Source organism: Photinus pyralis, unplaced genomic scaffold (genome assembly GCF_008802855.1).
Source record: "Photinus pyralis isolate 1611_PpyrPB1 unplaced genomic scaffold, Ppyr1.3 Ppyr1.4_LG4, whole genome shotgun sequence".
NCBI classification, from domain to species: domain Eukaryota; kingdom Metazoa; phylum Arthropoda; class Insecta; order Coleoptera; family Lampyridae; genus Photinus; species Photinus pyralis.
The window spans coordinates 38,120,579-38,147,072 of NW_022170511.1; the positions used below are offsets into that span (position 1 = coordinate 38,120,579).

At 34.4% G+C, this 26,494-nt stretch overlaps 1 protein-coding gene across 1 annotated transcript; it reads left to right on the forward strand.

The window, feature by feature from the left end:
• Positions 1–18,579: 18,579 nt before the first annotated feature.
• Positions 18,580–25,928, forward strand: LOC116167846 (ATP-binding cassette sub-family G member 1-like). The gene is made up of 4 exons (XM_031483400.1): positions 18,580–19,035; positions 19,420–19,727; positions 24,977–25,122; positions 25,256–25,928. The coding sequence occupies exons 1-4, from the start codon at positions 18,837–18,839 to the stop codon at positions 25,524–25,526; spliced, it is 924 nt and encodes a 307-aa protein (XP_031339260.1). The 5' UTR covers positions 18,580–18,836; the 3' UTR covers positions 25,527–25,928.
• The last annotated feature ends 566 nt before the right edge of the window (positions 25,929–26,494 follow it).

A 26,494-nucleotide genomic window follows, 5' to 3' on the forward strand; every position in this document is an offset into this window, starting at 1 on the left:
AAGTACACCTAACGCGCTTATCTGCACATGCGGTCACTTTTATCTTTCAATAATTGTTTTGCCGTACCGAATGAAGTCGTTCCTGATAAAATAAAATATGAAATGTGAACTACAATTTTTAACCCATGAGATTGTGTTCTAAATTAATTTTCATTCTCACATGGCAAAAGTCAAAATCTGACTTTCCTTGTCTATCTTCCTATTGCATTTTGTCACTGAAATAGCTTTCTTTGGCTCGTTCAAAAATAAACTTTAGCTTCTAATTGTTTTACTTAATATTGCCACGCAGTATTTCAAATATAACAATCGCAAATATTGTTATTAATTTATAATACCTGTTGGAAGGTGCGTGACGAAGCGCAGGTTTTTCTATATATGTAAGGGGCGGTAGTAAATTATTGGAATGGTGTGTCAAAAGCAAGTATGGGGAAGAGACTCTTTCATTAGTCCAATCGCTTCTAGTGTGAGGCACAAAACAGTTTATACTGATACGAGATCCAATTCAAGAAAAATGTAAGACAACTTTTAATAGAAAATGCTCATTAATAATTTAATATTTCAGTGAGATATTGTAGAAGTGAATTTTCGCGGCCCACTGAAAAGTTTCCGTAGCCTAGCAATATTCTTTCGTTCGTGGCCCCTAAGAAATACGTCATGGCCTCGGATGACCTCCGTTGAGAAACACTGTACTAGAGCTCAATGTCAAAGATTTACTTTTTTACTTTTATTTTAGAAGAGAAACGATGGGTTATTTTTCAGCAAAACGGTGCCCCAGCTCATAATGTGTTAATTGTTTGGAATTATTTAAATGATCTCCTATCTAATAATTGGAAGGGGTCAATAGAATGACCATCTCGCTCACCCCAGTTAAACACATTGGATTTCTTTTTGTAGGGTTTTTGGAAAAATAAAACCTATAAATATCTTTTTACAACTGAGGAAGAATTACGAGAAAACAAATTTTCCCACAATTGAGGCACTATAGTTTTCTTTAAAGGTTGATCAAGATTATCTTTCAAGTGTTTCATACGCGACTACATTTTTTGGTATTTATTTTCGGACAAGATGTATTAATAAACAAAATTTATTGTAGAGAACTGATTATTGAAAATAAGTATGACATATTATATATTTTCAAAAAGCTCGTAAAATAAGCAATTTTTTAAAACCGTGGCCAACTATAATTTCCATTTAAAAAAATCAAAAAAGAAGTCACGAGTACTTCAGCCATTTTTATTTATCTGCGCTAATACGAAAGTCACTCATATCTAATCCCATCGAAATTGAACATACATCCTTTGTATTTGATTTATTCTTATGTAGCATGGATGTGCTTTATAAAACTATGTGTATTTCCAATAAGATAAAATTCAAAAAGTCCCCAAGTTACGTTTTATGTGTTAAAATTTATAATAATTGCATATATGTAGTCAAATGCTTACTCTTCTTATCAAACTTACTTAGTTTCCCTAGACCTGAATGGTTTGATGATGCCTAATAGAAAAAATTCTGTTTTGAACTTCATTTTACTTCGAGCGCTGCGTCCCATTTTTAATAAGAATGATGTAATTAAAAATTCACAATTCACTCCTGTTAAGGAGGCACTTATGTAGGCAACTCATTCAAACCTATTAAAATGTTAATCTAAAACGTTTGCATTTTATTGGTTAAGCATGAACACGATAATAACTATTTCCAATGCCACATGTAGTTCAAAAGTTACAGCCCTTTGAATTTTCTTTCGAAATTGGTTTCTAGTCTATAACTTTTGATTGTGAAGTCTGATCGAAAAAGTACGAATTGTTTTGGATTCTACGCACCAAAATTAATAAGGAATAGTGTTTTCCCGAGAAATTTTGGTGCAGTCGATTTTTGGTAAAAAAGGAAGGTTATACACTGCCTTTTTTTGAGGCCCTCAAAAAAAATTGTCTCAGATGGACCTGGAAAAAAAATTTTCTTATAGAATGTGGCTTGTAGAATCCATAATTTCAAACAGTTCCAAGATTGGGCTAGTAGTTCAAAAGTTACAGCCCTTTGAATTTTCTTTCGAAATTGGTTTCTTTTCTAGTCTATAACTTTTGATTGAGAAGTCTGATCGAAAAAGTACGAATTGTTTTGGATTCTACGCACCAAAATTAATAACAAAAAGTGTTTTCCCGAGAAATTTGAGTGTAGTCGATTTTTGGTAAAAAAGGAAGGTTTATACACTGCCTTTTTTTGAGGCCCGCAAAAAAATTGTCTCAGATCGACCCGGAAAAAAATGTTCTTATAGAATGTGGCCTGTAGAATCCATAATTTCAAACAGTTCCAAGATTGATTGAGAAGTCTGATCGAAAAAGTACAAATTGTTTTGGATTCTACGCACCAAAATTAATAAGAAAAAGTGTTTTCTCGAGAAATTTTGGTGCAGTCGATTTTTGGTAAAAAAGGAAAGTTATACACTGCCTTTTTTTGAGGCCCTCAAAAAAAATTGTCTCAGATCGACCCGGAAAAAATTTTCTTATAGAATGTGGCCTGTAGAATCCATAATTTCAAACAGTTCCAAGATTGGGCTACTAGTTCAAAAGTTACAGCCCTTTGAATTTTTTTTCGAAATTGGTTTCTAAGTCTATAACTTTTGATTGAGAAGTCTGATCGAAAAAGTACGAATTGTTTTGGATTCTACGCACCAAAATTAATAAGAAAAAGTGTTTTCTCGAGAAATTTTGGGGCAGTCGATTTTTGGTAAAAAAGGAAGGTTATACACTGCCTTTTTTTGAAGCCCTCAAAAAAAATTGTCTCAGATCGACCCGGAAAAAAATTTTTCTTACAGAATGTGGCCTGTAGAATCCACAATTTCAAACAGTTCTAAGATTGGGCTACTAGTTCAAAAGTTACAGCCCTTTGAATTTTCTTTCGAAATTGGTTTCTAGTAGGGAATGCAATCCCGCAGCAAAATCTCAATCCCGGTATGTAGCATGGATGTGCTTAATAAAACAATGTGTGTTTCCAATAAGATGAAATTCAAAAAGTCTCCAAGTTACGTTTTATGTGTTGAAATTTATAATAATTGCATATATGTAGTCAAATACTTACTCTTCTTATCAAACTTACTTAGTTTCCCTAGACCTGAATTGTTTGATGATGCCTAATAGAAAAAATTCTGTTTTGAACTTCATTTTACTTCGAGCGCTGCGTCCCATTTTTAATAAGAATGATAGATGTAATTAAAAATTCACAATGATTTGTTTCACTTTATCTACCTTGTTAAGGAGGCACTTATGTAGGCAACTCATTCAAACCTATTAAAATGTTAATCTAAAACGTTTGCATTTTATTGGTTAAGCATGAACACGAAAATAACTATTTCCAATGCCACGTGAAGTCACAGTAGTTACGATCTTCATTAGGTGAATTAGTGTAGAAACATAATAGAAAAATTTTAAAAACCTCATGTGAAAAGGCTTTACATTTGCGTCATTGCGTGTACAGTATCCATTGAAATAGATGTGGGATAATCCACCACGAACTTCTAACGGCATTAAATTACCAAATTCATACTCAATAATTTAATTACAATTCAGGTTTCAGTAATAACTTTCGATTTGATTTATGCGATATAGTGGGTTAGATTCTGAGAATTTCGCGCTAATAATGGAAACAACACCCAAGTGTAATAATTTTAGTTGAATTAATTCGGGTATAATTATATATTTAGATTTCTAATTAAATGTTTTGAAGTTCAACTCGTAAAAATGATTGTTACGCGAGGGTAAATATCGGAGCCGGTTGCTATTTACATAAATTTTAATGGCACGAATGTTACGGACGACGCGACTTTTTACCGTGAAAAATCCCGGAGGCGAATCCACTAATCTGAGCATTATTCTAATATTGTTTTCTGTGCAAAAAGTTTCGGGAGAATATGTCAAGAATTTAACGTATATTGCCAAGTGGCGTGTAACTTCGTTGGTTTCACGTGTGCCGACGATTTATGATAAAACTTTGTTTATATTAGAGGTAAAATTAAACCATAAAATGGCCCATTTTGTACTTCAGTGGCTTGTTTTGCTTTACCTCTTAAGAATCCTTAATTTCCTAAAGGATAATAAAGGGCAAAATAAAAATAAAAAACCGCTCGAACTCCAGTTTGTTTTCTTGAACATTCAACGACTTTGAATTTCAAGTAGCAGTAGCAGGTTTCTGTAAGTGTGGTTAAGAGCGACGCTATCTGATATCCTTTTATTTTTTACGACTCCCGGAGTCTTGAAAAATATAGGTTTATCAGAGAAGCACAATGGAAACGGGCACTTGCAAAAATCTAATTTCTGCCAAGAATTGTAAACCTAAATCGTTAGCAGAAATGATATTTACTTTTACTGTGTGGGTACTGAAAAACGAATTACGCCCTACGTAGTACTTTTTGCAATTCAACGTAACATTTACTCGTTCGTGTGACATTTCATTTATTTAATTACATTAACGGAGATTTATTTTCATGTATCTACGCTCGTGTGCTTACTTTACAGTCATATACAAATTTTAAAATGGTACGTTGTCACATAATTAGTTTCATTTAGTATTATACGCTACATGTAGCCAAGTTCGGTTCCAATTATGTGGGAAAATTTACAAATTTATGCACATTTTAATTATTTCAAACTGATGATTCGATTTGTGATTTCAAACCGACTACAAAAACATTTTGCAGTTGGTCAAAAGATTGGTACACGCCGAAAGAATACAATAAAAGGCTTGCCATTCATATTGTTGTTAGTTTTTTCATTAATATAATAGTGGTCCGTTCGTAGGAAGAAGCTTTCATTCTGTAGCACCAGACAAAGTCCTTTTTCTATTACATTCTGGTCATCTGAATGCTTACTGACGCGCGTTCTGTCAACGCAGTAAGCTGCTACAATTTATTACTTTACTTTAAAATTTGAAATGGTATTCAAAATGAAATAGTTGGAAAAGCGCAATTTTACTGTCTGATCAATTGAATCCTGATCACAGAAATTCAGGATGCCAATAGTTATTTGAGATGAATGTCTCCATTGAAACGTTACGTTGTAGTTTACTAAGTAAAAAGTTGTGATAACGTTTTTATTAAAACTCATTTTTGGCTATCGATTTCGGCTATAATTTGGCATAATCAGGTCATAAGATTGACGCAAGGGGTTGAAGTGTATGCCGATCAATAAGGATCGATACTTTTTGAACACACCTAGTGTAAACTCTCAACTTTTTGCAGGTCCGTCAAGATTAGCAACCCTCTCGGTGTTTCACGTGATCAGTGGCTGTGACACCGTCTCTGGTTTCTACGGCAGGTGTAGGAAAAAAACTGCCTTTCAAGCGTGGAACCAAAGATATAAGATCGGGTACACAGATAGCATCAGATCAAGGACTAAGAGATCGGCACCAAGCCGGAAACTGGGTTTTGTGTAGGTATCCGGAGCGGAAGTGGATTCTAGAGTTAATAATTCCCTGAGTTAATCACCTCCTCTCCCCATTTCATCCCTAATTAGCAGTTAACCATAGTTTACCCGCTTTGCGCATGGCGACTTACCTGTTTCCCAGTGGTCTACCCGAAATACTCCTAAACGTGTTTTCACAAATATAGAGCTTAATGGGGGTTCCAGGGGCAAATAAGCGGGGCGCCATGTCAGAAGTTTAAGAGGAAGGGTCAAGGAGCATATGTGCCAATTTCCATACCTTTATTCAAAAGTGCAAACTATATAGTCTCCTTGCTAGACTATTACCTTTGTTTATTACTAAAACCTAAATGGATTTATTTTTCAGTAATCACAATTTAGTTTTAAATTATGCTCATACTTACGGTTTTAGTTCGGGCGAGAATTTTGAGATCTTAACTTCTAACGGCAAATCTTGAGACATTTTCGTGACAAGTGTTTTTAGGGTAATTGGACCCTGCTGAATCCGATTTTGCCTGTCACCACCCCGAATTCCGGCTGCTAAGGCCTCAAATCAAGATGGCGCCCAAAATGGCAACTAAAACTCACTTTAAAATTTGTTGTTGTATAGTAACCAAAGATATTATCATGATTTTTATCTAGTACATACGTTTCATTATTTATTACTAACGTATAAAAAATATGTAGCCAAAAACAAATTAAGATGGTGGTCAAAATGACGGTAGAAACTTGAGTTAACAAATTTCTATAGTTGCAAAGAAAAAATTTGCATTTTTTACATGGGGTTGATACAAATAGGTTAAAATGAGTTTTTCTACCCACCATTGTTAATAATAACAATTTGCGAAAAAAATAAAACAAAATGATTCCCAAAATGCGAATATTTTTATGGCTTTTGATGATATTTTAATAGCAATTATCGAAATCTTTTTGAATGCGTTAGGGAGGTATTAATAGTTATATTATAAGATCCTTATAAAGTTGTTTTAGTTTTACAAATAGAACGCCAAATATTGTTTATACAGCGTTTGAAACGCACGCATAATTTAGGACTTCCATCGCGGCGACGGCGCAACGCGCGCAAAATTACCGATAGCGCGAATCTGCTGGCTACATGCTAGGTTCAATTATTTAATACCAAGTTCGAAATATTTCGACCGTGGGTGTGCCGTGCCAAAAGCATGCCAAAGTTTGGTACACTGTGGTTGCAAGAAAGAGTGCAAGTGTCGGAGAACTGTAAATTCGAAAGGCAAACGCATGCTGTGCACCAGAAGTGCAATATATTAGCGTTTGCACCAACAACGAAAGCGAAGAAACTCAGCTTGTGCAATCTTCGGATTCAAGTGACGAAACCGAATAAAGCCTAATGTTTTTGCTCACTTCCATTTTTTTTAAGTTTTGTTTTCGATTTATTTTTTTATACAGGGTTTGTAATACGGTAATAAATAATATGAAATTAAACGAAAAATAATGATTTTAATACTACCTGTGTATCGCATACAAAAAGTCAAACTAAGCGCCATCTTGTCCGCTATTTTTGAAAAAGTGTAAGTAAAGTTTTTGTATTTCTTTTTTACTTAAGCAGGCACTTTGTAAACAAATTATAATTCTTTTGCTCACTTAAAGTAGAATAAATCAAGAATACTACAAAACGCGGCATTTGGAGCTCTATTTCAGCCGCCATCTTAAATTTTTTTGGCAACACGTATGTGCTACATAAAAATCATCATAATATTTTTGTTTTCAACAAGAAAAAAATGTTTCAGTTAAGTTTTGGACTATCTTGATTTGAACCCTTAGCAGCCAAAATTCGAGGTGGTGACAGGCACAGTCGGATTCAGCAGAGTCCAATTACCCTAAAAACACTTGTCACCAAAATGTCTCAAGATTTGCCGTTAGAACCTTTATAATGCGCTTTACCGAATTTCTCGCCCGGACTATTTGTTTATGTTTTATTCAGAACACACTTTATACAAATGATGACAATTTTTACGACCTTGTTTCTGATTATTTTGCTCTTAGTAACTTTATGTGTACACCACGGAACAGTCTTTTGAGCTTGCGGGTATGTACGCGTACAATATGTTTTAGACATATATGTGACACGAAAGACCCAGCTTGATTTTCAAACGGCCGACAGATTTAGTTATACCGAATGCAAGGGTCGTTGTAAATCCAAACGGAGATTGTGTAAAGTTTTTTTCTGCAAAATGTGCTAAAAGGGCCGTTGCTATAAGCAACAGATTACGTTTTGTAGTAAAATCCAGTGAACATTTTTGCATATGCATGACGGAAGAATTGCTAAATCTGCATTCACGTGACGCATGCGATAGTTTTAATATCGGCCCTTGATAACGTGTCGATGATAGTAACACAAAATGATACGAAGTGCACTTGAGAAGTCTTGACCCGCTGTAAACCCCTATAAAATTCATTTCATACAAGCCACCGAGCACGATCATCCACACTTTTTTTAACAAAACGCCTCTCCTCAATCACACTTGACTTACATTACGTAAGGGCGAGAAGCGTATAGGTCATCCTTATATATGTAATGACCAATTGCATTAATCAACCTTCGGGATGAAATATGTGAATGCGGATGAAATTTGTAGCGGTTTATGTGTGGGAATTTTCAGGAAACTAGTTAGTCGAACCCGGGATACGTAATTTTCTCAAGATTACACATTCTAACAAGGTTAAAAAGAAAAAGAAGGCCCTTCGTCTTTTTTTACGAGATAAATAAGTTAATATTTATAGGACGTTTGATAAGATGCAAAATTAAAAATGCGTTATTCATGCGAATTGAGTTGCAATTTATGGACTACCGCAGTAATCACACAACACTTGAGGAATTCACCCTGATGCCTAATTTATAGATAGTCCACGTACACTCGTAATAAGACACTTATTATTCTATTGGAAACCACGTTTTTGTTCGAAATGCCACGTAGCGACCGAATTTCCAATTTGTAGTACACAAAACATATTCTATTGGAGTTACAATGCGAAATTTGTATGACACCAATTAATAGTCTGCACTAAAAACGGATGCTTTGGTGGTTTTATTCGTTTCAAATAATATTGCTATTGCTTTAAATATAAATCTCTACGTCGAAAACTTTTAATTAATTTTAGTTGACGGGCTGCAGTAGTAACGAATAGTGGAATTCAGGGACTTTATTGACGTCATTGAAGGGTTGAAATTGTGCCCTTCTTTTACCCCGTGTAGAGAATAACCAACACTTTTCGAAAAGGAATATGGGCAAGCTTCTAGTTTCCATTTACTCCATTGTATCCTATCCGGATTCTTTTTTAATCTCAGGTTAAAATGTATGTTGTAAACGATTGGGTATATATTTTACAAAACTAGGACTTTTGGAAATAAACAGCGATAGTTCACGTGCCGGGAAAGCAGGGAAGTTTATCAGAACTTTCGCACCCCGGGCGGTAACTTGGTACAAACCTCTGGAAGCAGTGCCGGTTTAGGAACATTTTCTCCCCTAGGCACAGCCCTTTAAGCGCCCACCCGACACCTAAAAAATCCTTTATTAAAAAATTAGTCTTTAATAGAAAATAAATGGAATAGTATAATTTCACGAAAAATAAATTATTTGCGTTTTTAGATAAGAAAAAATAATAATTTTCTAAAACTGAATCGAAAAAGGTATTTTTAAATAATAAAAAAGTCATAGTTCTCTAAAACATTTTGTTCCTAGCCTTTTGTGAAGCAAATTTATTCAAAATTTCCTCAAAATTTATGCGGTCTAATAGTGGTGTAGAAACGCAGGAAATGCTAGCAGAAGCAGAGTCAGATTGAAGTGGAAAAAAATGGTCCAACTTAGGCACTTTCTTTAAAACCTCCTCTTGCTTAGTAAGTTTTTTGATAGGGATCATGGAAGTTTTACCAATAGTATTCGCTTTAAAGAAATTATATTACACATTACCTGTATGGGCAAAAGATTATTCTGTATTTAGACTCTTATTTTCAATGAAAATTCAAAACTTCCAGCTATGACTTCATCTAAATTTTTATGTTACGTATACAACATGACTCAATAACTTTGATTACCAAATCCGTCATAAAAAAGCAGAGGAAAATATCAATGCATATTTTTTATCTCCTATCTGAAGAAGAAAAACACATCGAAGATAGATGAATGTACTTACTGGACCTAGAAAAAAAAGTTCATACATAAATTGTAGAGAATTTTATTCTCCAACTTCTTATAAAGATATTTTTTGTGTAAAAGTACTAATTTTTGACTTCTCCTTTTTTTTATTTTTACTTCTTTGGAAGTAATATTGATATGTACCTATATCACTAACACTTGAAGACATGATTTTGTAAACGCAGTGCTTAGGTAAATCATATAAATGGTAGATGTAAAAATTAAACAAGTTGTAAATCAGCATATGCATGATTAAAGCGCATTTTTGGTAATGCAGGTCAGTATTTTAGTAGCGAAGTTTAAAATTATCGATCTCACGAGTAATTTTGGCTGCGTTAAATAATTAATTTGATTTAGTTTCAATTGAGGATACGTCTTTATTAAATAAATCACAAAGTAAATAATACGTTTTTATACTGGTAGCGCTATCTAACGGTAAAATTATAGCACCTCCGAAACCCATATCGAAATTATTTTCTTCAATTATCGAACTCACAAGTAATCTAACTCAAAATAGACTAGTGCCTGCACATCTACACTATAGCAGAAAGCTTTTAGTGAAAATTTGAATTCTCTAGCTATTGTAGTTGTTGAGATGTCACGCGGACAGCCGGCCTGCCAGCCATAACGAATATAATAGCGTATTTTTTTCAAAAATGCGCTAAAAAAGGAGGAGTGCAGAATTTGAAAACAGGGCACTTAATTAATGAAGACAAACTTCACGTGGTATAATGTTTCACTTAATCCCTTTTGTAATAGGAATTTTATTCATTAAGCTCGAAAAAACGTCATCGCGATTAAACTATAATGTGAATTTAGAATAAAAAGGGCTTTAAGAATATGATGTCGAAATATCAGGGCCGTATTTAAAAAACGAAGTTAATCATGATTGACGAAACGTTGAATTAAAAAATTAACAATTCCATCGTAAAAAAGAATGTTAAAAGTTGCTGCGGAGAATAGAGGTATTTTTTGTGTGAAAGTATTAGTTTTTGACTTATATTGAAAAAACGTAAACAAAACCCTGTTTTTTTGTTAATATAAAAAAATAACATATTTCCGGGTCAAAATTTTGGATGAAATTTTTATGGGGTCGTTTGTAATGATTCCCTAGGAATTATTTCATGAATCGCACAATTTTCGATCTCTGAAGCCTGGACTATAATGCTTTGTGGAAATGTGAAATTTAATCTGAATGAGGTGTAAAACTGAACCTTGAATAATTTTGTACCATTGAGAAAATAAAAATAGTTTCCTCGATATGTTTAGTATCCTGAAATCGTAAAAATTGTGGTACTGATGCCATCTATTGTGCAACAGTAAGTTTCACTGCGGGCTTCCATCTATTAGCGATGTTCCGTGTGTCTAGAAGCGAAGCGAGCGATCAATACAATATACAAGACATATACAGATTGCTTGAGGTCTTTTTCTATAATACAGCAAACTTTTAGGTTTCTAATTTTAATTGTGAAACAAACTATACTGCCACCTGCTCCATTACTCCGTTATTATAAATTTATAGCTAACTTTAGTTGGATCATAAAAAAATATTTTATTTTCGTATACACTGGCCTCTGGGAATATTCAAATTCAAGTATTATTCTTCTACACATATAAATTACATAATTATGGTATTTAACATTAACATTGTTACATAAGCGCAATGTTTACAAGTTTTGATGATGTAAATATTACTGCACATTTTACAATATGCGATAAGGTGTGAGTAATATAGTTAAAAATAATGCGCCATATTCAATGCCATTATAAAAAAAACATAATCAAAGAACTGAGTAATGAATGGATAATTTGACTAGAATATGATTAAAGTTTGTATAGTGTCGCATCCCATCACACATCACAACAAGAGAGGAACAATAAATAAATAAACATGGGGTGCCAAAACTGAATTGAGGCGGCTGTGAGACATTACGTAAACACCCTTTTTTTAAGAATTTTCAGGAGTTCAGTAAATTTCAGGAATGGAAAGCAAGTCGTCGCTGCTTTTTGCACCACCACGTTGCAAAAATTCAGTCGACTTCTGTTCTTATAGCGAAGAAGGCTCCCCCTAGTCCTACTGTTCACGTATATAACGTAGGACTCCATCAACACCTACTGTTCGCCCAATAGCGTAAGTTCCTCCAGGTTCTATTGTCACCCACAGCGTACGACTACAACACCTCCTGTTCGCGCATAGCGTATCTTTGTCAAAATGTTCACGTTGTTGTTAAAAATGTTTTCTATGTTCATGTTTAATTGCACTTGTTAGCATTATGCTGATCCCCCCAGGATAATAAAGATCATTACTAGGTACTTATTCATACAACGTACGAAACTAATTATAAAAACACTCCATTAAGACAAAACAAGGCCATGGAGATAAACAAAATACAGGAGGTAATTATACACAACACATTCATGTGTACATGAAACGAAATGTGGTTTTACGTGTAAAGTAGCAAAAACAACAACCAGTAAGCGATAGTTCTCTACAACAATGGTAAATTTTCTAACTGTGGGAAAAAACTGTGATATACAAAGTATACAAATGACCCTTGTTGAATTCATTCTTGTAGTTCTTGTTTATTGAACAATACTATTTCCTCTCAGTAAAATTGTGAAATACTTTAGTTTACCCAAAATCGTCCTGAAACCTTTCATTTTCACAGCTAAAAATCGAGTCTGGTAATTACGCATATAAAACCCGTAACCTTTGATCTAATTGTTCATTTTCATGCCTACTTTCTGTCAGGAATAATACTTTCAAAAGTATTCTAATACTATCAAAGGTATTCGAATACTATAAAAAGTATTCGAATAGTTTGAAAAGTATTCCACTACAGTAAAAAAGTATTCAAATACTTGTCACTCAAATACATTAAAAATTTAAAATAGTATACTAAAAGATAACCATGAATAATAAGGCTTCAATGATACTACTTAAAAAATCAAGTTATACTTTGTATGGGGTTACTTTTTTTTATATTTCTATTGTTATATACAAATTTAAGGGGAGTAAAAGCGTATTATTATTATTATTATTATATAGGAGGTACCTACCAGGACCTTTCTTATACCAGTTATATCCTTAAGAATACGTGTACCAGTTTTCAAAGCGATCGTACGTCGTGCACTGATATACGTACGCCTTTCTGAAATTAATCCTAGCGATTTTGGAGCAGATCCATTTTTGACCATCCGTTTGTCCGTGTGCATGATAACTTGTTTAGAAACGTGCGATCGCTTTGAAAATTGGTACATATGGTCTTAAGGATATAAGAAAGGTCCCTATTGTTTTTAAGTTACGTAGACTATCAAGTTCGGTATTCAGATGTATCGGATTTTTATATTTGATTTTGTGACAATGGAAACTTTCCCTAAACATTTCTAAATTGTTCTCAAATATTTGAATAACTTAAAAGTACTGCCTTTTTTTGAGACCCGAAAAAAAAATTGTCTGAGATCGACCGGGAAAAACATTTTCCTATAGAATTTGGCCCGTAGAATCCATAATTTCAAACAGTTCCAAGATTGGGCTACTAGTTCAAAAGTTACAGCCCTTTGAATTTTCTTTCGAAATTGGTTTCTTTTCTAGTCTAACTTTTTATTGAGAAGTCTGATAGAAAAAGTACGAACTGTTTTGGATTCTACGCACCAAAATTAATAAGAAAAAGTGTTTTCTCGAGAAATTTTGGTGCAGTCGATTTTTGGTAAAAAAGGAAGGTTATACACTGCCTTTTTTTGAGACCCGAAAAAAAAATTGTCTCAGATCGACCCGGAAAAAAATTTTCTTATAGAATGTGGCCTGTAGAATCCATAATTTCAAACAGTTCCAAGATTGGACTACTAGTTCAAAAGTTACAGCCCTTTGAATTTTCTTTCGAAATTGGTTTCTAGTCTATAACTTTTGATTGAGAAGTCTGATCGAAAAAGTACGAATTGTTTTGGATTCTACGCACCAAAATTAATAAGAAAAAGTGTTTTCCCGAGAAATTTTGGTGCAGTCGATTTTTGGTAAAAAAGGAAGGTTATACACTGCCTTTTTTTGAGCCCCGAAAAAAAATTGTCTCAGATCGACCCGGAAAAAAATTTTCTTATAGAATGTGGCCTGTAGAATCCATAATTTCAAACAGTTCCAAGATTGGGCTACTAGTTCAAAAATTACAGCCCTTTGAATTTTCTTTCGAAATTGGTTTCTAGTCTATAACTTTTGATTGAGAAGTCTGATCGAAAAAGTACGAATTGTTTTGATTCTACGCACCAAAATTAATAAGAAAAAGTGTTTTCCCGAGAAATTTTGGTGCAGTCGATTTTTGGTAAAAAAGGAAGGTTATAATACACTGCCTTTTTTTGAGGCTCTCAAAAAAATTGTCTCAGATCGACCCGGAAAAAAAATTTTCTTATAGAATGTGGCCTGTAGAATCCATAATTTCAAACAGTTCCTAGATTGGGCTACTAGTTCAAAAGTTACAGCCCTTTGAATTTTCTTTCGAAATTGGTTTCTAGTCTATAACTTTTGATTGAGAAGTATGATCGAAAAAGTACGAATTGTTTTGGATTCTACGCACCAAAATTAATAAGAAAAAGTGTTTTCCCGAGAAATTTTGGAGTAGTCGATTTTTGGTAAAAAAAGGAAGGTTAAGTATTCAAATACTATGCGAAGTATTCGAATACTCCTCAAAGTATTCAAATACCTTGCGAAGTATTCGAATACTAAATATTTGTGAAAGTATTTGAGTTACAAATACAAATACTGCTTCCATAAAAGTATTTAATTACAAAGTATCTGAATACGTACTTTAAAGGATTTGAATACTAAAAGGTATTTACAAAATCGAATACTGCCCAGCTCTGATAATGACTCATGTTAACACTGACAGATTGACATTAGTCAAAGGTTCTATATGAAATACGATGTCGGGTAAAGCAATACTTGAAATGAACATAATACGTTATTATTAAAATAATTGGAAATGTGTAGAAAGCTCCCTACGACTAGGGCACGACCATAAAGCATATTTGCATAGCAGCTAAAATGTACTATCATTCCAAAGTCATTGATATGTATTAATTTTCCGGTAACCTCGATTAATTTGACAAATTTTCTCATAAAAAAGGGAGCTAAAAATGGTTCTCAAAGGGAGAAGGTGCTAATTATCGGCAAAGCAGTTTGGGGCCTCTTTCACAGTTAACTCTGATAAAAGAAAAACACTTTGACCGTATATAAATGTTAAAAGTTGTTCATTGGAGAATTACTGCGAAACCATGCCTTTTTAGGTAAATTACGTTAATAACAAAGTTGAAACCCTTTCTAGCAGATTTTGGCCGAATCGAATGAAATAGTTATTAAAATAAAACTACATAAATTATTTTTTACAATAATTAATGACAAAGTTGTAATTTTTCCCTTCACTTCGTCTCTGCATCTAATAGTGTGGTTATTAAATTCGCATTCTATAAATCATTTTTTAACGTATTATGGTATAATTGCCCCTATCGTTGTAGTAATGTAGAATTTTAATTAGGTGGGTAATTATTACCTATACTTGTGATTTTAATATGAAAATCGGTCCTGATCACGTTTGCAATTTTAGACAATAAAGACAATAATTGTTCTATATCAGTATTACTATCTTTACCCAACGTCCATAGCCACTAAATTCTAACCACACTAACAATTTATTATTTACGGCAAGTAGTCCTTCTGATGCTAGAACCTAAAAAACTATTGGAAAATGTTGCTAGAAAGGGATGCAATTTGGTCAAATGGGAGAAAAGCTGCGCAATCAAAGGTGTAACATCTGACAAATTGTTTGGTTTTTGAAATATTTTGTTAACATTTGACCTAAACCAATATCATATTTCTCCTCAGCAACTTTTAACACTCTTTTTCACGGTGGAATTGTTAATTTTTTAATTCAACGTTTCGTCAATCATGATTAACTTCGATTTTTAAATACGGCCCTGATATTTCGACATCATATTCTTAAAGCCCTTTTTATTCTGAATTCACATTATAGTTTAATCGCTATGACCTTTTTTTCGAGCTTAATTAAGAAAATTCGTATTACAGAAGGGATTAAGTGAAACATCATACCACGTGAAGTTTTTCTTCATTAATTAAGTGCCCTATTTTCAAATTCTGCACTCCTCCTTTTTTTAATTTTTACTTCTACTATTTATATGTGTTTACAAAATCATGTCTTCAAGTGTTAGTGATATACATATCAATATTACTTCCAAAGAAGTAAAAATAAAAAAAGGAGAAGTACAGAATTTGAAAATAGAGCACTTACCCCCCATAAAATTTCTTCCAAGATTTTGACCCGGAAATATGTTATTTTTTTTATTAACAAAAAAACAGGGTTTTGTTTACGTTTTTTCAATATAAGTCAAAAACTAGTACTTTTACACAAAAAATATCTTTATAAGAAGTTGGAGAATAAAATTCTCTACAATTTATGTATGAACTTTTTTTGTAGGTCTAGTACATTCATACGCTCTTACCATCTTACGTACCATACGAGTGATACAAAACAATACATAACCTTAACAATTCGCTAATCTATGAAAATAAATCCCCACAGAACAATAATGCAGAAGTGTTTTGAAAAAAAAATTTGGTGGCATTATGTTACAACCTTAAAAATTTATAAAGAACACAGCAAATTCGTCGAATTGCGCAACTCTATCGTGCTACTCTAATCACTGAATATTGGGAATTGTTTTTCCCTCATCTTAAAACAATCCTTAATGGGTGTGCTGTAATTCTTGAAGTATTTTTTTCTTTTAGAGAATTCGGTATGAGTTGCCCCTTGGCCCCTTTGAATTTAATATCGTGAACCTTTTCCATTTAATAAATTTGAACTTACTTTTGAAGGTGTTTCATTACTTCCACTACACCTAATTAGTGTTGAATTTGAAATTTGGCCAATTATTCACGGGAAATTAAACATATTTCCTTTTCGATGTGTATATTTTCTTCAGATAGGGGATAAAAAATATGCATTGATATTTTCCTCTGCTTCTTATGACGGAGTTGGTAATCAAAGTTATTAATTCATGTCGTATAACATAAAAATTTAGACGAAGTCATAGCTGGAAGTTTTGAATTTCTTGATAATATGAGTAAATGGACAAGTGTCTAAATACAGAATAAATTTTTGCCCATACAGGTAATATGTAATATAATTTCTTTAAAGCGAATACTATTGGTAAAGCTTTCCTGACCCCTGCCAAATGGACCGTACCTATAGTTTATTTCTAACGCTATTAATGATCTTGATATGAATTCAATATAGGTTTTCAACATAATTTAAATGTGAGAAACCAGTCATAGGGAGTTTGGGTTGAATTTTATCAATACCTTGTAGGTGAATTTTGAAATACATGATTCAGGACCGTCCTAATAAATGAGGAGGAAACATTTCAACAACTCCAATTAGTACTTCTTTAGATTTTATATTTCTGTGTATTGAGCTTCTACTTTGGTTACTTAAAAAGCCAATTCCGTCTGTGTATGAGAAAATCTAACTTTTGTACATTGTAATTTTATATTAGAAGTCTTTAGAACTCTCGTAAAGGCAATCATGTATGTCTTGAACTTGATCCGGAATTTATAATTCATTCTTCTGAAACGTATTGGTAAGTTTGTCAAGGTTTTTTTATCGATTTTAAGTTTTTCTAAAATTCTCATCTAATTTTTACCACGTTCCCCTCAATCCCATATCGATTACTTCTTAACAAATAAAATCGTCACTTATTAAAGTGAGATTGAGAGTATTTTCCCATGGGTTTGGTTAAAAAAGTGTCCCTTTAAAGTTTCCGCCTAAGATAATGCCCCTAATCGTACCGCCAAGACAGAGAAAGTATTCTGACACCTTCGCTAAACATATTTTGGCGAAAGTTGGTCAAAGTTAACTTGCACTAAAAACTAAACAGACCTAACGTGATTGCGTGAACTATGCACTTACTAATGCACTAACAAACACACCTAATTTCATAACTAAATTTTGCCAGCAAAATAAATTCTCTTGGTATGTTGTGCTTCCAAAGGTCTGTAGCAAGTTACCGCCCGGGGTGCGAAAGTTCTGATAAACTACCCTCCTTTCCCGGCACGTGAAACATCGCTATATATTTCCAAAAATTCCTAGTTTAGTAAAATACCCAATCCTTTACAACATACATTTTAACCTGAGATTAAAAAAGAATCCGTATTCATATGCCACGTTTATTATCAGCTGATCGCGGATTTATGGGATCTACAAAAAAAATGTTGAAAATTTTCTTCTCTTTATTTTCATATACGAGGATTTTTTTACGTAAAAACGATAGTTATTGACTTATTTTGCAATAAAACACGAAATGGTCTCATCTTTTTTTGATCAAGCTGAAAAAAATATACTCCCACGAAATTTTGGAAGAAATTTATATGGCGTTGTTCATGATGATAAACCGAAGCCATTGACGAAAAAAAATCTTCCCTAGGAACTTTTTCAGCAAAAATAGTTCTGACGCCTGCAGGACTTATGGGAACCGTCGCCACAGTATGTCGAGTAGAACTTGTGCTCTAAATAAAGGAAAACTATCTGGTTTAGTTTTCTCTAATTAGAAGGGTCGGGCGTGAACCTCATGTACATTGTAATGCACCATCAGGTGTTTTATACATGCAAATTTGCAAAAAGCGAATTACGGCTACGTCATGCTAAAAAATCCACTTACTACTCGGTTACATCACTCAAGTGGAATACGATAAGATTTTCAATAAGTAGGTATAATAGATTCATCTGGATTATCAAAGTGATACCTTTTAAGATAACCACGGTTTGCGTGTCAAAAATCTACGTTTCAGAAATATCAACTTCGTATACCTCGACAAAGGAACTTTTGGAAATTATTACCATGAGCTTTGTACCAAGTGTCATCACATATCACACTTTTTTTTACTCTCATATCTATGTAAACATACACAATTTCAGTACGGCCAAAACAATGACCGATGCATGTTTTTTTCGCATTGTACCATCTCCTCGTCGGAAATTTGCGAGCACCTGGCGAATTCGGCCCTAGGTGCATGTAGTTGGCGAAATTTGGCGCGCTAAATTAAAACAATGCCCCAATGTGGACTTTAATCGGTTCACGTTTAGTCGCTATATAAATGACCAACTCTATCTATTCGTACAGATTAACGTATAACATCGCGATATACACACGCTGCGCGTCTTATGTAGTGCGTCCACTACCATAATTAACAATGGAAGTCGTCTTACACGAAGCATCGAACGTGGTGATGTCGAATGGGCACACACGCGAAAGTGACAGTGAGAAAGTTTGTTATAAACCAGTGCAAGAATCCGATTTGGTCCAGACGTTCAGTCGGTTACCCCAAAAAGACTCTGTCGACGTTGCCTTCGAAAATGTCACGTACACTGCATCTCTTGGATTTAGAAAAGGTCAGTGCCCATTGTACCAACAATTATGATGTAACAAATTCCGATCTTCGATGAACGGCATCCTCACGTTCAAAAGAACTGCGCCAAGGTTAGCCGGTTTTTGTATCAGGAACTTTCATCAAAATAAGTAAACCGCGCAAATGAATTTTTTAAAGCGCCTTGAGTTAAGCATGATTTATTTACATACGAATTAGGCACGTTCCTGTTAACATGCAATTTTTCACATCGGTCTAATAACAATAAACCAGAAGTTCTAACAAATTTACATTACAAAGTTCACATGATGCACACTCATCATAGATTAAGGGTACAATGTACAAGTACCTTTTATAGCCTTTGCACTAATTTCAATCGAGAGTACCAATTGTCATTTTATGTTAATAGGAAACAAGGAAATCTTACACGGAATCCATGGACGATTTCCACCGGGGAAGCTCATCGGAATCATGGGACCTTCGGGTGCCGGTAAAAGTACCCTTCTCGACGTTCTGAGCGGGTACCGCATTTCGGGTATCGGCGGTACCGTTTACGCAAATGGACTCGAGAGGAATTTGAACGCGTTCAGGCGACTATCTTGCTATATAACGCAAGATGATCGACTGCAAGAACTGCTGACGGTGCACGAAAACATGATGATCGTTGCCGATTTAAAATTGGGCTCACGCGTCCCGGCGCAGGAAAAGGAAGCTATCGTAAGTAAATGCCCCAAAAATTAGAATTCAAGAAATAGGAAGTGGCGATTCTTGAATCCCGTTTATACTTTATCCTCGCCTATCACAAAGGCAGGTTACCTTGATGCAAGTGCAAAGTGTATAAGATTAAGCACATGCACTTACATATCGTTTTTGAGTATTTATTGACGTCACGTTTTTGCAATAGCAAAATGCATCATTAGAAAAAGCATATATACCAGATATGGGATTCAATTAAGGGACCATAGCCTTTGGTCGTTTTCACAAAGAGGTTGGTGATTGCTTTTGAAATGGGCGTGGTTTAGAGCTATACTTAATAGTGACCCATTATCAAAAATTATTTCAACTGGCTATGCGATGGTAGCGAATTAAACTCTCCAAGGTAAGCCATTGAAAACAATACTAAATGAACTATAAATATTCATGCCGTTTTCATGTTTACTAATGTACTCGCTTTTTTACAATCGTGATTCGTGTTAAAGTAAGTAACTTATTATACAGTAATATGTACGTTTTTATTGCCGATATTTCATGCCGGAGAGGGCAAAGATTAAATACATACAAAGTCTGCGTAAAAAGTTCTTTAAATCGTATATACTTTTGTAATTAGCACCTATCCTGGGTTTCATTTTGAAAGCATAATCTCTGATACCATTTCTCATTTCGTAAAATCTGTGGCAGAGATGGGAATTACCTTAGACCAGTTTCGAGCATTCTGCCGGCTACCCCGAATTAGGTTTTCCTGCAGTTTAGCTCATTCGTAAGGTAAATACCGGAGTAGTTCTGCAGAGGCACCTCTAGAAAGCATTATGCGGGTCACTCTGTAATTGGGCGCCATCCTGTTGAGGGCCCAGAACAAGCGAGGGATAATAAATTTCATATTGTGTTTCCGATCATTTATCTCACCGGAGTCATATTTACATGATTTGTTCTAAGGTAGCTTAGGTCTTTACTTCAGTTATGGCTCACTATCGCAAAATTTGTGGCAACCCACATACCGCAAAGTATATTCAAAAACATAAAAAATGCCAGAAGTTTTTTGACTTGGCCGAGTTTCTATGGACTGCTGGGTTCGCTGCGGCACAGGACGTCGATAGTTACAATCGGTTAGGGAAATTAGGACAATTAGGTGAAGCCTGACAGATGATTTTAAATAAGGCACCACTTAGTTTAGTTTAATCCAAGGTTGTCCAGTCCAAACTCGTGCGTCGACAGAATGGTAAGAAAAACGTCTCCTTAACTTAACCTTGTCCTTACAGTTGAATTAAATTGAGTTTGTACTAGTCTGTTAAACTGGTAACAATTAAAATAGAACTTGAACTAACACTTGAACTGGTCTTTAAACTGGTACCATAAATTAAAACCCTAAAATAAATCAAAGGTAACCTCTCTGTCCGTTCACTAACAATAATACTAAAATATGGATGATGGCAGTTAAAATTCCATGCGTTCTCAACTAACGCCTCAGCTGTTTAATTAAAATAATGTGCACTCTGCTACATCTCACATAAGAAAGAGGAGGAGGAAGACCAAAAAGTACGACGCCGGCAAAATTTGCATGGTTCAAATACCAACGATGGAGCCACTGCTTTCCAAAAGGTACGAGGATCATTCAACAAACTATACCGTGAACAATAATAATGCTTGTAATGAAGCGTTACATGTGTAAATAAATAACTATGAAGCGGGTGAACAATGCTAAATGCTAAACAAAATGAAAATATGGGCAATCTTATCACTCAACATTCGCATCACACACAAGCGATTCACACCATGGTGGTGGGTGATTCTTATCTTGGTAGCGATCGCTCAATTGACACTTGAGAGCAAAAAAAGTCTCGCTGCCGGGGTGACGACGTTGCCGGCGCCGGGCGAAGTGTCGCATCTCGTTTGAAGTATGTCCTGCAACTTTAGGCAAGTCATCCCTCTTCCTCACTAAAATTCAAGTCCGAGCTACTGTCCCTGCAAAGATCTTTTTCGTTAAAATCCTTGCAACCAATATTTTGTTGCACTCTCTCATTTATCCCATGCTTTTGGGTATTCAGTTTTATTACTTCTTGCAAAATATATGCTAACTTTAGTCCTTCCTTTCTGTTAAAGGGAAAAATGCACTTCACTTATATTTTTGTGCTATTTTCCAAAAATTACTGATTTCCCTAATATTTCAACACTCTTTTACTTTTTACGTAAATAGCTTGCTTGGAAAGTTATAAGCTGAAAACCTTTCAAAAACATTCTTTGTATTAGTTTTTTGATTATTTCTCATAGTTGCGGCAACAAAGTTTGTTCGACACCTTCAGATTCGTGTTCAGCAAACCAAAAACCATACAATAAACCACTAAAAACAATTCCTACAAAACCTTTCACTTCCTACTCCCGTTTGACTGATGGACTACCAAGGGAAGTGGATACAAAAAGGGTAAAACGAGTAAATAACTTATGATCCTAAAACAATCAATCTTTCTTTAACTCTGACAATAATTTTTGTAATTAAAATTCACGTCATTTAAATCCTATTTAATATATTTTTTTAATATGTGTGTTATGTGTCTTAATTAGTATCTAATTAACAATCCATTAATTACCAGTAGGTAATAAAATATGACAAAAAACAAGAACGCTTACGGTTCCTGTCGATATTTCTGGTTCCGCATGACATTTTTACAATTTCCAATCCAATTAGATTGCGCTAGATTTATCTACTTGATGGAAATTTTGTTATATGAAAAATGTGTCGCTGTTTTTTTGAAACTCATGGGGTAATGTTCTCGAATTTTTTAATACGTTGCAGAAGTGCGTTTCCTGAAGCTATACAGTATCTTCCAACTGATAAACTCAAATTTATTCTTGAATTAACGTAACATTATGTCCTTCTGTTTTGTTATTTTCTTTATGTATGTTAGTTGTTTTGTAAAGTATAAATTACACTGTACACTAGTATACTATTTTTACTTTGTCCTATAATTGGGCGATAAGCCTGTAGGATAATAAATAAATAAATAAGTAAAGAAATAAATAAATAAATTACTGCTAACATGGTCACTGTCAAATGTCCAATGCCGATTAAATTAGGGTTGCAATAATCAATGCAAAAAACAATTCAGCATAGGATAGCGGTTCTGAACCTTTTTGAGTAATGTACCACAAAATCTTTTTTATTATTTTAAGTAAAAAGTAAAAAGTAGAAAAAAATAAAATAAAATAAATAGATGCTTTTTGGGTGCCCGAAATCGACTACCCCTTGAAGAAGCGCGCTTTGTAAAGGGTGATTAATTTCGTCCCTAACAAAAAACAACGCAGGAGTTGTGCGTGTTTACAAGATCTTTGCGACGACATCAAATTGAAAACAATCGGACCAAAACTATAGAACAGTGTTTCTCAACCTTTTTTCACCGATGGCCTACTTGTGAATGTTATTTATCTCTCTCCGCGTTAGCCCGGTGGAGTCCGGGGGGAGGTATGAAATTCCAGGAGAGGGGGGGGGGGGTTAATACCACGGGAAATTTTTTGAAATTTTAGTAGCTTTATACCTACGAGTTTTTAGACTCATTTTCGTCTTTCGCAGACTCCACAAAAATGTATAGAATATACGCCATTAAATGTGGCATTTCCATATTTCAAACACTTTAGAATTAGATCAAAATTAATTTGAGTTATTTTGTAGTTATCAAGAAAACATTTTCAAGCTCATATTGTTTTGACGCTGAAATTTTTTTCAAAAATGCGTCTTAGGTTGTAGAAAAACTAATCTTTACAGAAAAATAATTCTTGTAAGCGATAGAGGAGTGTTAGTCGTGTTAGAAAAAAATAACAACATTTTTCGGTATCGCGTCAATCAATTGCATTGTGTTTTTGCCATTTACAAACATTTAAATTTAAAGTTGTGATTAGGATTTATTGCTTTCTAGGAAAGGTACACTGAGATAACATAAACAGGGATAAGGGTTTATTGTGGTATAATTTTTGTACCGGCCATTTTGGGTAAATTTCAATATTTCAGTAAGATATTGTAGAACAGAATTTTCATGGACCACTGAAAAGGTGGCCTACCAATATTCTTTCGTTCGTGATCCCCAAAAAATACGTCATGGCGCCCGTTGAGAAACACTGCTGTAGAACACGATGGGCAAAAATCTGAAAAATCAGTACGTTACTATAACACATCCGGGGATGGCGCCCAGATGTCGCCGACCTCACATCATGTAGCCCCGATGTTACGATAGGCACATGGAGCATGTTTGGACAGAGGGCACTGCACACCGTGGAAGAAATACCTTCAACTGATGCGAAGTTTCCCAAACGAAAGGGTTAGAAAAGAAAAATGATTTGCGATAGTACCTGATGCATTCCCACAACATTTCCTTGTTCTCCAGTGCTCAGTAAAATAGAGTTCGGTATTCTCAAAAACAACGATTAAATGATTAAATCGAATTGTTTGTGTAGAATTGAATGACCATTTTTGTTGGTTGAAAGTATTGATTGTAGATCGACCCCTCCATTGCTATCTCTATAACATTAAATAACAAACAATCCCAAGTGGTATTGAGAACGTAAAGCAAAATTATATACCGAAATGAAGGTTTGCCAACTGTTTTAAGAAAGTGTTGGAGCGAACGTAAGTAACGCATTACTGACCTACATTCACAAAAACGGAAATTTCTCTATCAACATCTGTTGTTAGATTCGAAATCCCGAGTTAATTGAATTGCATAAGTGAAAACTACAAACGGACCTTCGGCTTCTTACGTCAGGCTACAATCTAATGTTTACATTTTGATAATTACCCAATATTGTGACGTTTAGCTTAGGTGTAGTCAAAGTCCAGAAAAACATAGTGGGTTTGAATATTAATTGATTTATCTTAATGTCGACTAATGACACGCCCTGGTTTTTTCAAGGTTGTGCGTAACCTTACCACCAAGAATCTTGCCGGGGATAACGAAGATATTTGGAAGCGCAAGTGGTGAAAAACTTGTATAGTATTGCACAGTTTTAATTACGTCGACGAACTTTTCACTGAGATAACACGCGGTATCGGGCTATTTACTATACCGTAAATCAAGTAAACGACCTTTGAGAATAACGCACTCTTCATACGAAACGAGCAAAAAACTGACAGCCCCAAAAATTGTATCCGCTGCATCTCCACCGGAATTGACTTTGTTATTCTAAAGCTTTGTTATTGTAAAGTTCTTATCACAATTGACTGTTATGAAAACAATTGGGGCATGCATTTTTTACGTTTGCAGATACGGGAGATTTTGGAAACTTTGGGTTTGGAGGAGACGGCCGAAACGAGGGCCGGTAGACTTTCCGGTGGTCAGAAAAAAAGGCTCTCAATAGCGTTGGAATTGATCGATAATCCAGTCGTGATGTTTCTTGATGAGCCGACAACGTGAGTACATCAGCGTTACACGTGTATTTTCAAAATTATTAATTCAGCAATTGATAACGAATACGTCAGCAGCGACCTACTATCAAGAGTCAAAGTGTTTTTAAATGTGTGTGTGTTTTTTTTAATATTTCAGAGGTTTGGATAGTTCATCTTGTAGCCAGTGCGTAAGGTTACTGCGTGAATTGGCAAGACAAGGAAGGACGATCGTTTGTACCATTCATCAGCCGTCAGCGACGCTGTTCCAACTCTTTGACTTGGTCTACGTACTATCCGATGGAAATTGCCTGTACCAGGGCAGCACAGAAAATCTGATACCGTTTCTGGAAGCTGTGAATCTGCCATGTCCGCAGTATCACAATCCTGCCGATTTTGGTGAGTGTGATGCTAAATCCAACAAGATATAACCCAAAGGTTATCAGCAGCGATAACGGTTATCGCATTCTAATTTTGTAATGGCACATTATGCTTCCTATTTTTGTTTACATCAACACAATTTTCGTGTACCACAACAGGAAAATTAAGACTGCATCTCATTTCTTACAACAAAGTTATCACCTTCACCTGGATCTTTCATCAAAATGGGTGTTATGCCCGAGCCCCTTATTTTTATGTGTATTGACCTTGTAAATCTATTATTATTTCCTGGTTTGTCGCCCTTTTCAACCAGTGTTAAATCATAATCTGATACTATTTAGAGATTGTAGCAACTGGAGTTAAGGGGAACTAAAAAAGCTCCTTAAAAGAAAATCTGGAAATATTTCCAATTCTAAAACCTTTATATAGACTCAGAAAACCCGTCCCCGAACCCGAACATTCATACTGAGGTTCTCAGAGTTTTTAAAAAGCTGCTGCAAAAATATTCTTTATAAGATTCTTACCGACGAACTCCTGAAACTTTTAAACAATTTCTGAAGAATAAAATTGAAGCTTTTGTATGAGCCAACAAAAATGTTGTAAAGTAAGTTTTTATTGAAATTTTGAGAAATAGTAATACTACGACTTTCTAGGAGAGACTTAAATGTGTATGGTTTTACAAAAAAGATTTCTAGAGTTCTTGAAGAATATTTGTTCAATCTCTAAAATCCAAATTTACACATCTCAAATAACGATCTTTTTTGCACTTAATCTGTAACGACCGTTTTCGAATATCTCAAAATTGTTTGATTCGATGTTACGCAAATTTGGACACTTTGAAAAAGGATTCAAATTTTTGGGACTTGGAACTTTACTAAAATGAAGAAATTTGTGTGATTTTAAATCTTTACAAATTTTAGAATTCGAGTATAAGCCAAGTGACAGCGAAAAATACTGAATATTAAAAAAATAATTTATTTATAAAATTGAAAACTTGCTTAACAAATTGCAAGCATAA